General features: G+C 35.8%; 1 protein-coding gene across 1 annotated transcript in view; it reads left to right on the top strand.

The window, feature by feature from the left end:
* The window catches only part of ROCK2 (Rho associated coiled-coil containing protein kinase 2), a 137,149-nt gene that overhangs the window by 46,936 nt on the left and 76,454 nt on the right, over positions 1–13,759 (top strand). Inside the window, exons 2-3 of the mRNA XM_082642061.1 lie at positions 8,163–8,244; positions 9,493–9,593. Of these exons, the coding sequence (XP_082498187.1) occupies positions 8,163–8,244; positions 9,493–9,593 (183 nt within the window). The remainder of the gene's footprint in view (positions 1–8,162; positions 8,245–9,492; positions 9,594–13,759) is intronic.

Genomic DNA, 13,759 nt, shown 5'->3' with positions numbered 1-13,759 from the left:
TTTAGTAAGGCATTTCTGCGTGATTTTTGGCTTTTTTCTTAATGTCATCCTATATTGCTAAGGCTTTCTCTTTAACTTGAGAAAGCTTGCCCCTCATTTAAAAACATTAACAAGCTGGAAAAAAATCACATATTTTACTTAATATTCGAATTATTCCCTTACTTTCCAGTTACATGTGGGATAATTTGTGTTACAGAAATTCAGATTATAGCAGTACATCATTAATGATTATGGATGTAATTCCATATTTCAAATAGGCTTTAGGTAATTTTTAATTTGGGGGGCGGTGATGTGATTAGCTTGCCATTGTTTTTAGCCTCATAGTTTGGGCAATAAGAGCTTATATAAGGAGTAGGTTAAGAGTTAACACTGCCGTTTTGTTTGTACTAATTGCATTTTGGTATTATCTTAAATCTGTGATTATATACATTACATTCACTTTAAAAATAGCTTTATTGAGGTGTAATTGACATAAAATAAATTGTACATAATGAAATTGTACAGTTTGGTAAGCCTTGGCATATGTCTGCACCCCAAAATGGAGTGCTTTTTAATCTGCTTGGTAATTTTTCTACTAGTAAATTTTTAAAAATCTGGGTACATGTAAGCTGTAGTATGTCACAATTCAATGAAAGCTAACGAGTGAGATGTTGCTGAAAACCTCTATGTTAAACTTAAAATTCTTTAAGCTTAAATGTGTAAAATTGTAATATTTTCTTCTTGCACCTCAGTGGATCATCTTATACATTCCCATTGAGTACATTTACCCAACTTGGGAGATTTCTGAGGTCCGTTGGATATTTGTTGGGTACTTGGAAATATGGTACTGAGTCCCAGGGTAGAAATAGATAGAGCTATCAGCCATAGAAGATGGTTCTCAGAATAAAGTTCACATACGTGTTTGTTTCGCTAACTACTCCCTACTCCCTTTGAGTGTAGGAGAAATTATGGCTATTTGTGAGTTCCAATTAAGGATGATTTTATGTTCAGTGTTTTTAAGTAATTTTCTTTTAAACCAGTGATACTAACATGTCTCTAAATTGATTGACAAGAAATTGTTCCTACTTGAAGTACTGTTATTGCCAGAAATTGATCAATAAGCAGAGGAATTTTGTATGAAATGATACTTGGTAATCAGCCTTTAGAAACTTCAGATTTGCCTAAACTATTAGTTTTCAAATTGTTTTAGCAATGAGACCTTTTCTCTGCCAAATAAAAATTTAGACTACCAAAATGTAAAACAGACCAAAATATAGTGCATTAGATTCCCTTACCAAGACTTGCTCACTTCTTTTATTTGTACGAAAGTGCACATACAGTGGACAAAAAAAGAGATGGGACAGATATTGAGTCTAAAAGGTTTTAAAATTTTTTCTAACTTTTAGAAGTGTTACTAAAAAAAAAAAAAATTCCCTCAGATGTGTGGAAGAAATACTGCTTTCTGGGTAAGGAAGAGGTACACCTTGCTTCTGTAGTTCTACTGAGAAGAATATTTTGCCTTTTCATTAAAAGTAGGTGGGCCAGGGACTTCCCTTGTAGTGCAGTGGTTAAGAATCCGCCTGCCAGTGCACGGGACACAGGTTCGAGCCCTGGTCCGGGAAGATCCCACATGCCGCGGAGCAACTAAGCGCATGTGCCACAGCTACTGAGCCTGCGCTCTAGAACCCGCGAGCCACAACTACTGAGCTCGTGTGCCACAACTACTGAAGCTTGTGCGCCTAGAGCCTGTGCTCCGCAACAAGAGAAGCCCCTGCAATGAGAAGCCCGCTCACCTCAACGAAGAGTAGCCCCTGCTCGCCGCAACTAGAGAAAACCCATGCGCAGCAACGAAGACCCATCGCAGCCATAAATAGATAGATAGATAGGTGGGCCATTGAGTCTGTACAGCTACATAAGTAGTCAGAGGGAGAAAAGAGCACGTGCTTTAAAAACAACCACCAACAACTATTTTTGTTTTGCCGAAATGTTCTTCACTGTTCCTAGTGGTAGTTGTATGGGTAGCGGAAAGAGCTATTTCTGATTACAACTTTTGCTTTTGTTATGTACCAAAATGGCTCTGTCCCCAAACACTTTTCCATTTCCTAATACATTCCTTTTCCAGTGGGGGTTTTTATGAGAATTAAATGAGAAAGTGATTCTACTCTCTCTGGCACAAAGTAGGTGCTTAATGAATGTTGATTTCCTAGTGCAATTTGTGGGTATATATTTTTGCCCTTTAAATTTTCCTGTGAACTTGGTTTGTAAAGTACTTGGTTGTGCCTTAAGAAGTTCATTGGTTAGATTTGATTAATATTTGCCTGGAAAACTGAGGATATTATGTTTGTGAGTATAATGGATGTGATATTGAAATATTTTCAGTGATTTTTTTATGTGGGATTTAAAATGAAAGAGTTAAATCTCTAGTTTTAAAAAATATTAGAACTGTAGTGACATATCAAATAATAGTGACATGTCTAATAATAGGAAAGGACAGTTTTGTGTTTGAAATTCTTTTAATTCCATCTCAGATTCACTCAGCAGTGCAGTTCCACTTCTCCTTTACAATTGCCGGATTGGTTTTAAAAATTACAAGAAACCTATTTTTCTTTACTTGGAAGATGGGATACAGAATATAAGGTTGTATGACTCCACATGACCCCTTCCCTCCCAGCTTCAAACACAAATAAGGATTTAAAAGTGTTTGGAGGATAAGTCTCTATAATAGAAAACCTTCGCTGAAATTTAGCAAACTTGGGGAGTTTTTAACTAATTTTTGTCTCATACTTCCTCTCTGATGAAGTAGACAGTATATTAGATAAGGTATGTGAAAATGCCTGAGAACAGTGATGGCATACAGGTTTTTAAATGTTTTACTGTTTATTTGCCCCTGTGATGTTTTTATCTTGTCAGTTAATTGATTGTTGTCCAGTACATCCAAAACAATTTTAATGATGTATAACACACACACACACACAGAGAAAAGTATATATACTATGTGTATCGATACATAGCATGAAAGGCTTAAGATCAGTGGGAACTGTATTCTTTGTTCAGAGGTTCCCCTTCCCCACAATTCAGAGTTCAGGTTTTAAGCAAGTTTTTGTTACAATATTCCCTTAACTGTTCTAAATATGAATTTTACTCTTAGACACCTATTACTTCATTAATGTACCACCTATATTGTTTTGTAGAGAGCTTTAAGAGCTGATTTTACTCTAGGTATAGGTGAAGATTCATAAAAGCAAACCAGAAAACTGTTCTTACGCTTTGTTAAATTAGCTTCTCAAGCTTATGGTGAAGTTAACTTATATCACACAAAATATGTGCAAGACACTTTCACCCAGTACTCTTTAATTTCTTATTTTCCTAGATAACTTTTTTCCTTCAAATATTCTTTTTTCATAGGGGACAGGATAAATTTAGTTTGTCACTAATTTGGTTGACAGATCTTAAACTAATGTACTTACAAAGCTATATTATAAGATAAGCATTAAGTATTTTATTCAACTGATATTGATAAATGATAGCAGATTAGTTAATATTACTTAGATTTTTCTAGGTGAAATAGAAAGTTTACTATAAAAAATAATATGGCGTATACATAAGATTCAGAAGGTTTTCTGCATGCATAGAGGGTGGCTTTAAAATCTATGTTTTATACGCTAACGATGGATTTGTTTGGCCCCACTGTTTTTCCTTTTGTGTTTGTATTTGGAGTTGTAATAACAGAAGGCAAAAATGTAAATATTACAAATTAATTTACAAGACACTTCCTGGTCACTTATCTGTACAGCAGATACACAGAAATATGTTTCCTATTTTGTTGTCTTAACTTTAAAATGTGGATATTGTTCAGTATTCTGTTAGAGGAATAACTTTATTAACTTTAATTTCAGTAATAAAGTATAAATGTATCATAAAATTCTGATTCTGTCACTTATAAAATGTATTGGCTGGGGCAGGTTTTTTAACCTCTCTAAACTTCAGTTTCTGTGCCTACTAAATGTGAGTATAATAATAGTACCTAGTTTATACATTGTTGTGAGAATTAAAATGTTGTTTGCCTGAGCTGTGCTCAGCACATGGTACAAAGTAGTCAAGAAAAGTTCCTATTATTAATAATAAATACTGTATTGACCTGTGTAATTTAGTTATAGTTTTTGGTAGATAGACTGTAAGGTATCACATAACTTATGGTCAAGTTGAATGCTTGGTATTATTTAGGGTCTATGAATGTGAACTCACAGTAAAATTTTTTTTTTTTAATTTGGCCGCGCAGTGCGGCTTGCAGGATCTCAGTTCCCAGACCAGGGATTGAACCTGCGCCCTCATCAGTGAAAGTGCGGAGTCCTAACAACTGGACTGCCAGGGAATTCCCAGTAACATCTTTTTGTTTGTTTGTTTGTTTTTGTTTTTGGTTTTTGCGGTACGCGGGCCTCTCACTGTTGTGGCCTCTCCCGTTGCGGAGCACAGGCTCTGGACGCGCAGGCTCAGCGGCCATGGCTCACGGGCCCAGCTGCTCCGCGGCATGTGGGATCCTCCCGGATCGGGGCACGAACCCGTGTCCCCTGCATCGGCAGGCGGACTCTCAACCACTGTGCCACCAGGGAAGCCCCCCAGTAACATCTTAAAGGAGGTTTTTGTTTTGTTTTTTAAACATGCAGCAATTATAGAAAAACAAGTGCTAAGAAAGTGGTGCACGGTGGTTTGGAAATAACAAATTTATGATCTAAATAGCTTTTATAGAAGTCACTGATGACCTCAAAGTGTCTAATGTCTCAGTCTTGATTTACTTGACTTACCAGTCATATTGATTTTGTGGATCACTCTCCCTCTTTGCTACATGCTTCACCTGGCTTCCAAGATACCACAGCAGTCTTGATTTTCTCCCTCCTTTACTGCTTGCTTCTCAGTCTCCTGTACTCCACAGTCTCTTAATAAGTGGTGTATCCCAGGACTCAGTCCTTGGTCCTTTTTTATTTGTCTACACTCACTCCTTTAGTGATCTTATCCAGTTTTATGGCTTTAAATACCACCCATATACTCACAATTCATAATAGTATGAAACTTTCAGCTAAAAGATAATTTGCTGCATTTAACAATTGAAATTCCTAGAAGGATGTCTCCATCATTTTGCTTATCACTTTAGACATTCCAGGTTGGTGAAGTCTTTCCAACCTCCTTCCTTTTTTTTCTTTTTCTTTTTTTTCCTTGGTGGGTGCATTTTATTTGGAGATTTAAAAACAGTTAGATATTTAGAAGCAGTTTATAGTGAGAGTAAAATCAAGTCCAATACTTCATTCCTTCTTGGCAACTAAAGTATAAAAGGCTCTGTGTTCAGGAAAAGTTAGGAAAATAGGCCATTCTATACATACTTTTTTCCACCATGATGATTGTAATGGGAAAAATTGGGTGTTGGCTTGTACCTGTTTATTCAGAAAGAGAGTAGGATAAATCACTTTTCTCTCTACTGTCCTCTGATGCTAACTTTTAACGTACAGACAACCCAAGTCAGTTCCAGTATTACAGCTGATTCACATATTTTAAGCCAGTGATATTAGAGATGCGGGAGATCTGGTAACTGGGCAAGCTCTGCGGGCTTAGCTTAAGATTTACTTGAAAGCCGTGTCTGATCTACCTCTTTATGCAGTTTCATATGAAACTTGGGCAATAAGATTTTTTTTTAGTGTCTTTTTTAGGAGCTGGGATTTTCACTCCAGCTACCGTTTTAAACCCCAGTAATCAGTCTGGTTTTCGCCCATTACCACATTTAGGTTCTTTTAATTCTCAATTATTGGTCTTATTGCTTTCTGCCCTGAAATCCAGTAGATCTTTGTGACTTTAGCTCCTACTTTAGCTCCTACATTGCTTAGCATTTTTCTTTCTTGTTCTTGAATATTTTGTGGTGGTGGTGTTTTTTTCCTTTCAGTGGGGCTGTGACTTTTAATGTTCTCCTGTCATCTCTGTGCATTTGAAAGTAGGGAAAGGGACAAATAGTGTTAATTTTCTTCATTGCTTTGAAGTTTTGGTTGTAGGCTTTTCTTTAATATAAGTTTTATTCTTTTAAAAGTTTCTTTATCTTAGCTTTAGTATCACTTTCTATGAAGAGAATCACAGTTGAAATCACAAGACACTGGAAAAAAAAATCTTACCTCCTAAGGTTTATATGAAACTGCTTAAGGAGGATGGTCATAGACATAGGCTTTCATTCAAGTCTTGAGGTAATCCAGCAACTGTAACTCAGTATCAATTTTGTGTACTGAAAATACTAGTGTCTTTTAAAAATTCAGAATTTGTTTCTTAAGTGGTACTAAATAGAATAAGTTTCAAATGTAAAAATTTATAAACATAGAACCTCAAGTATAAATGTAAATATATAAATATGTATTACCCCTACATTATCTTCTGATGTAAATTATTAGCAATTAAGGTATTAGTATTATTCAAAAATAAATATTACCAAAAAACCTTAATGCACAAATGAAATAGTATGTGATCTTTAAGAAATGGTTTAAAAAAAACAAATAGTATTATTGTTGAGTTGAGCAACTGTTCAAGTGTTCCAACTGCTGAAAAAGTTCTCTGACTCTACACTAGTGGGGTATATTATGGGAAAATATTTATAAACTGTTTCCAGATTTTTTCCTGTTTATTTAATCTTTGTGTAACTCCATTTCTCTGTGATAACTTTCAGTTCTTCTAGAAATAGTAAATTAAAAACTCAAGTTACCTTTCTAAGTTTTGCATGTAATTTTCCCCACATTTTCTCCCTACCCAGATCCTCAAAAGTTCTCTTTATTACTGTTTTGTTTTCTGCAGTCCTCCAGCTTCCTTCTTTCCCCTTCCAAGCTTCCACTGGTGGTTGAGATGAGGGAGATGAGTTAAGTATATTGAACCTCTAAGATTTAGGTAGTATTTTGCTACATCATTTTCTAATAGCAAGACCTTGGGCATGCCAAAGTCACTTAATCTCTCTGAAGTTTAGTTTGTTTATTTTTTAAATGAGAATATGTCCTTCTGCCCTCCTCAGTTACTTGGGGATGAAACAATATATGCACTAGTGTTTCAAAAATACTGTTTTCTTCACAGGCGTATCCATTAAGTAATTTGAGACTTGGTTTGTTTCTTACTAGTTTTTTTCAGTCCCACCAAGTTATATGTATGTACTTTTTCATATTTTGATTATAAATTTAATGCATGCTTATTGTAGAAAGTCTGGAAAATACAGAAAACTTACAGAAGAAAATAGAAACCTGAACAGTGCGTCATCCTGTTTTCATGTTTTTGGAGGAAATTTAGTTTTGAGCCTGAATTTCCTGAGGGTAAGGATAGTTAGTGTCTCACTTATTTTTAGATTTTCTATTCTTTGTATACACTAGGCACAAAATTAATGCTTTTTTAATGAATGGGAACTAGTCTGGGTGTATTTCTTAAAGTCAAAAGCTTGGTTAAATTTTACTGGACATTGGAAGAGAGAAAAGACATCTGACTAGCAAAAATAATAGTGGATGCATATTTTATTTATTTATTTATTTATTTATTTATTTATTTATTTATTTATTTAATTTTTATTTTTAATTGAAGTATAGTTGATTTATTTTTTTTATTTTTATTTTTTTTAAAATGTTGAGCCTTCTTTTTAAATTTATTTATTTATTTTTGGCTGTGTTGGGTCTTCATTTCTGTGCAAGGGCTTTCTCTAGTTGTGGCAAGTGGGGGCCACTCTTCATCGCGGTGCATGGGCCTCTCACTGTGGTGGCCTCTCTTGTTACGGAGCACAGGCTCCAGACGCGCAGGCTCAGTAGTTGTGGCTCACGGGCCCAGTGGCTCCGCGGCATGTGGGATCTTCCCAGACCAGGGCTCGAACCCGTGTCCCCTGCATTAGCAGGCAGACTCCCAACCACTGCGCCACCAGGGAAGCCCTGGATGCATATTTTAAAATGACATTTTTCTCTTGGCTAAAAGTACAGTGGAAAACGTGATAGGGTCAACCCTAATATTCTCTGGCAGAAGTTAGGAAACTATTTAAAGCTATTGGATATGGTGCCACTGGGGGCAATTTCATATCAAAGTGAATTAACATTTACTCAGAACAAAACAATAAAATTTAAAGGCTTTTTATCTTGAATGCTCGAAAATTGTAACAACTTTCTTATTTCTCTTTTTATTTTTCTGTTAAACAGGATGGCTTAAATTCCTTGGTCCTTGATTTGGATTTCCCTGCTTTGAGGAAAAACAAAAATATAGATAACTTCTTAAATAGATGTAAGTATGTGTAAATTTCATATTTGATCATATGACTCTACTTTTTTTTTTTTTTTTTTTTTTTTTTGCGGTACGCGGGCCTCTCACTGCTGTGGCCTCTCCCGTTGCGGAGCACAGGCTCCGGACACGCAGGCTCAGCGGCCATGGCTCACGGGCCCAGCCGCTCCGCGGCATGCGAGATCCTCCCGGACCGGGGCACGAACCTGTGTCCCCTCCATCGGCAGGCGGACTCTCAACCACTGCGCCACCAGGGAAGCCCCTTTACTTTTGATAAGAGATTTGTGTTTAATTAATATTATTACAGTCCACAAACTTTTAACTTATTAAATTAAAATTTTTTTTTAGTTTGCCATTTGATTTATTTAAATACTAATATTCTTTATTTCAAAGCAGAATTGCCAAATCAATTAAAGTATGTAAAGTAGGTAAAGTTCAAGGTTTTGATTAAATTAAGATTGCTTCGAATTTCAGGACAGGTCATTTATGGCAGTTCCAAGAGAAGTTTTCAATTAATGTTAACAACTCTAAGACTTAGCTTTACATTATCCAGAAGACTTAATGAGCTTTATGTTTGTATAAATGTAGACATTTCAGTCTAGTTAATGAAAGATAATGTGATAACAGTTATTGCCATAAACGTAGTAACTATTAATATATGCCAGTATTGATGTTGCAATGAAGTTGTAAATGAAGTTGAATTCTGAGAATAAGAAATTCTCAAAATAATTATATACACTTTATGTGAACACAGTATGCTCTTTAATTTGGAATTAATCAGAGACTAGGCTGTTTTCCTAGTTAAAAAATCTTATCTATAGTTATCACATCTACAATATGTGATTACTGTTTTTCAAAGAAGTAAGCTACCAATATTCATGATTGAGATTAGCCTTGTGTACTTTCATAGCAGCTTTCTGCAGTGATTCAGAGTGTACTCCAGGATTGCCTGGATCGTCATAGTTTCAGCTGTCACATAACTTGCCAAGCAACAGAGTCAGAAACAGAATAGTTTAACTGCTACTTTTTGGTAGTCATTATTGTGTTTATATGTGTTAAACCAGAGAGTTTTGTCCTTTGATGTAAAGAGTGTGTGTCTTAGAGTTTTAAATAGCAACATTTAAAAATTGACAGATTTAGCTGGAAACTAAGCCCAGTTTCTTGAAATAAAAATTTGTTTACAAATATGGTGATTATTTTAAAAGGTTGCTTATAAATATGATTGATATTATGGTGATCTTTTTACTGTAGATGAGAAAATTGTGAAAAAGATCAGAGGTCTACAGATGAAGGCAGAAGACTATGATGTTGTAAAAGTTATTGGAAGAGGTGCTTTTGGTGAAGTCCAGTTGGTAAGAAAGAATTTGTTTTGTTCTTTTTATTATTTCTTTTAATGACATGGTTTTGTGAAACATTATCAGTGGCTCTTGAGTAAATCTAATTTCTGTGTCCAACCATGCCAGAAAATTAGTTTTATGAGCTTGGTCAAGTCATTCCATCTCTGAGAGCCTCAGTATCTTCATCTATAAAAAGAGATAATTGTGCTCTAATTACCAGGTCTTTTCCAGCTCTGAAACACTGCGATTTAGAATAAGGCCAACTTGGCTTCACTCATGATCTGCCTAGCAGTTAATATTCTTCCAGAACTACTGTGTTTTTATTTAGTATGTTCAGATTAATAACATCTCTGCTTAATTAACTGAGATTTATTCAGATATATGAGAAACCCAACAAAGGCATTTTAATAACTGAAAGTAAATATAAAATTTACCTTTGTAGACCAAAGTGGTAGCACTGGAAATACTTCTAAATGTTTGCAAATATTTCAGATATTTTATTTATTTATTATATGAAGAACTATAACGTAATATTTCTATTTTCATCACCCGAATATGAAACTCTTCTATAATTTTTTTTTCTTCTTATACTTAAACTGTGGAGTCAAATTCTGTTTTTAACTTAACAGTGCTTTACTCTTCTTGATGGAGCACCAAGAAAAACTGACTATGTGCCAGCATGGGTTTCTCTAGGAACAAGTCATGACAGACTAACGTTTTGTCTTTTTCTCTTTCATTCCTTCTTTCTTTGATAGGTTTGTTGAACTTGTAGATCAGGATGGTGCAATAGGTGTAATATATATCCATAAGATATTTGAGAAAGTTTGACATACTTGAGGATGATACGGAGAAGTGTCAACGAATAAGCATATGGATAGGGAGCCTTATAACTACATTAATAGCTGTATTCTAAGGAGCCCAATGAAGGCATGAATGGTTCCTTGGACAGAGATCCCCAAGGTCAGGTTTTAGGATTCTTTCCTCTCCTATTAAACATGTTGTTAATGACTTGTATGGAGGCAATGGTGGCATGTTGAATAACTTTGCAAATGAGTTAAAACTGAAGTATGAAGATGAGCCAAAACCCAGAGATCATCAAATGGGGAGGTCATTAGCCAAATAGAAGAAGTGAAATTTAACCAGGATAATGACCTGTACTTGGGTGTGAAGAACTCAAGGAATAGATTGCTTAACAGTGATCATGAATTAAAGAACAATTTTCCTGAATGTAAACCAGGCAAAAGTCATTGGTGATGTGGCTACCCAAAATAGTAAAGTTTGGACTGCTGTAATAAATTTCTAAGATAATAGAGATAAGGTTTTCTCTAATTTGAGATGACTGGGCCATACCTGGCATATTTAATCCACTCTAGATGCCCTGTTGCCCTGGTTTAAGAGGGACGAATAATGCTCAGGGACTTGAAATAATGCCGTGTGAGGTATGGTTGAAGGAATTGAGACGTTGATTGGGAGTAGATTTGAAGAATGGGCTGCCTTCGAAAGTAATGAGGTTTTGTTTTTGTTTTATTTTTGTTCTTAGTGAAAGTGCTGAAGCTTCAGCTGGTAGAATGCTCTAGTGGGTAGGGTGGGAGATTAGATTACATGACAGTTGATATGACAGTTTCTATAAGATAGGGAAATTATAAAGTAGTTGAATCCTAGCTCTGCCATGGTCAAACTCAAAAGATCATGCATGGTGAGTTCAGGCAGATTTCTCAATCTCTCTGAGTTCCAACCTGTAGAATACAGATAATAACAACTGTGTTATGGGGGTCGTTATAGGAAACTAAATGAATTAACAAAATAAATAAGTCTGGTTGTAGTGTTCTCTGAATGTTAACCGTTATTATTATTTAGTATTTGATATAGGAGTCATACTATTGTGTGCATGTTTCAAATACAATACATGTATTTGAAACAGGCACATTGTTTCTTCATACTTATTTCATTGTGGTTAGGGAATAAACACTAGAATTTGAAGTTGCATTTTTTGGGGGAAATATGACAGACCTTGACTTGTCATGTTCTTGTGTCAGCGTAGTCATTGTTCTGTGTTAGATTAATTTGATCATTAAAGTTCAATATGTTAAAGGAAAGGAAAACATAGAAACAGAGGCTTTTATTTTTGTTGTTAATTTCCATCCCGTATTTCATTTTGGCCACAGGATATGCAGAAACAAAGTCATATGTTTTTAAAAGTGAAAAATATTTTAACGTTCCACTAATTCGATGACCTGACCTGAGAGCTTGTACATGTTTGTTTTGGCTTTAGTTCTTGGTTGTTACCTTAGGCAGGGACTCTTTTTTTTTTTTGCGGTAGGCGGGCCTCTCGCTGTTGTGGCCTCTCCCCTTGCGGAGCACAGGCTCCGGACGCGCAGGCTCAGCGGCCATGGCTCACGGGCCCAGCCGCTCTGCGGCATGTGGGATCTTCCCAGACCCGGGCACGAACCCGTGTCCCCTGCATCGGCAGGCGGACTCTCAACCACTGCGCCACCAGGGAAGCCCTAGTTAGGGACTCTTAAAAAGAAGAATGAGATTGAAAAGGGAAAGCCCAAGTGCTTCTCCTGTAGCCTTTTGAAGTTGATTCGTATGTGGAAGATAAGTTAGTTAGGCAGATACTTAGGGAATGTTCCATATTTGGCACATCTTTATGTTTATTTTTTCTAGTCATCTGAAGAAAGTGTTACGGTAGTAGGTGCAAATGTGTCTTCCCTTGTGAAATGCTTTTTCTGGTCAAGTAAACATATGTTGTCACAGAGGACCTACCAATCAATTGCCACGAAGAAAATTCTTATTGTAAAAGTATCTTTGGTATGTCACAGCAACTATACCACAGTATAAGAGCTAGAGTCCAGACTACCTACAGTTGAATTTAGACTCTTTTGCTGTCTAGCTGTGACTTCAGACAAGTTACTTAATCTCTCTGTGCTTAGTTTCTTATCTGTTAATGAAGATAACAATAGTGTTTATACCTCATGAGATTACTGGAAGAATTAAATGTGACAATATATATAAAGCATTTGGAACAGTTCTTGGAATATATTCAATAGTAAGTGTTTAGTAAATGTTAGCAATTAATTGTCAGACATAAAATAGCACATGTATCTATATCCATCAATGAAATAGTTAATCAGGATCTGTTATGTTCCAGGAGCTGTGCTTGCATCTAAAGATACAGTAACATAGCCTCTATCTTGCCAAAAGTGGTAGTTTTGTGGAGGAGATGAAGAATTTTACTTTAAACAAGTAAAGTTTTTTCAGATTACAATAAATGCTATGAAGGAAAAGATCTGGATGCTATGAGAGAGAATAATGGAGGAATGTGTCTTATTCAGACTGGGCAGTTAGGAAAGGTCTTGCTGTGAGAAAGTGACATTTGAGTTAAGGGAGTTGGCCACATGAAGAAGTGGGGATGGAGTGGGAGTTAAAATACAGAGGGAATACATGTGAAAATGTCATGAGTCAGGAAAGTGACAAGTCATTTAATTTATTTGGGTGTAGATTTCCTCATCAGGAAAGGCATTTCTCGTGGATTGAAAAGTTCTATAATCCCAGGAGGGCAAAATTTGTTCAGCTTGCTGTCTTTTGTCTTTTTTTCCCCTATCTGCAGAGGAGATGTACATTTATGTTTTTATAGCATGAAAGGTCCACAGCAATGAATGGTTTTATCTAATATCCCTCTTGTTTTTGGATTCTGCTCTTTTGGAATATTTTATCACATCTCATTTAATGGAACATAATATGAGTCAGTATAATATATTGATTAAGCTCATGTACTCTGGTGACTTCCATGGTGGTCCAGTGATTAAGACTCTGCGCCTCCACTGCAGGGGTGCAGGTTCCATCCCTGGTCGGGGAACTAACATCCCACATGCTGCGAGGTGTGGCCAAAAAAAAAAGGTGAATCAAGGATTTTGAAATGAATGTATAAATAAATGTAAAACTGGCTTAAAAAAAAAAAAGAGCATGTACTCTGGAGCTAGACCTCTCAACTACCTAACTTCTTTGTGACTTAGTGTCCTCATTTGTAAAATGAAGATAATAATAGTTCATTATTCATAGGTTGCTATGAGTGTGAAATGAGCTACTATATGGAAAATATCTAGAATAGTATCTGACACATAGTGAATAGGTAATAAATTGTAGGCTAAAATTGGAGCCTGCTGGAAAAGCAGTTAAGG

The sequence above is a fragment of the Mesoplodon mirus genome (assembly GCF_964341445.2).
Source record: "Mesoplodon mirus genome assembly, chromosome: 14".
Taxonomy (NCBI): domain Eukaryota; kingdom Metazoa; phylum Chordata; class Mammalia; order Artiodactyla; family Ziphiidae; genus Mesoplodon; species Mesoplodon mirus.
Note: the sequence above shows the minus strand (reverse complement) of the source record. Positions and strands in the feature narration are given on the sequence as shown.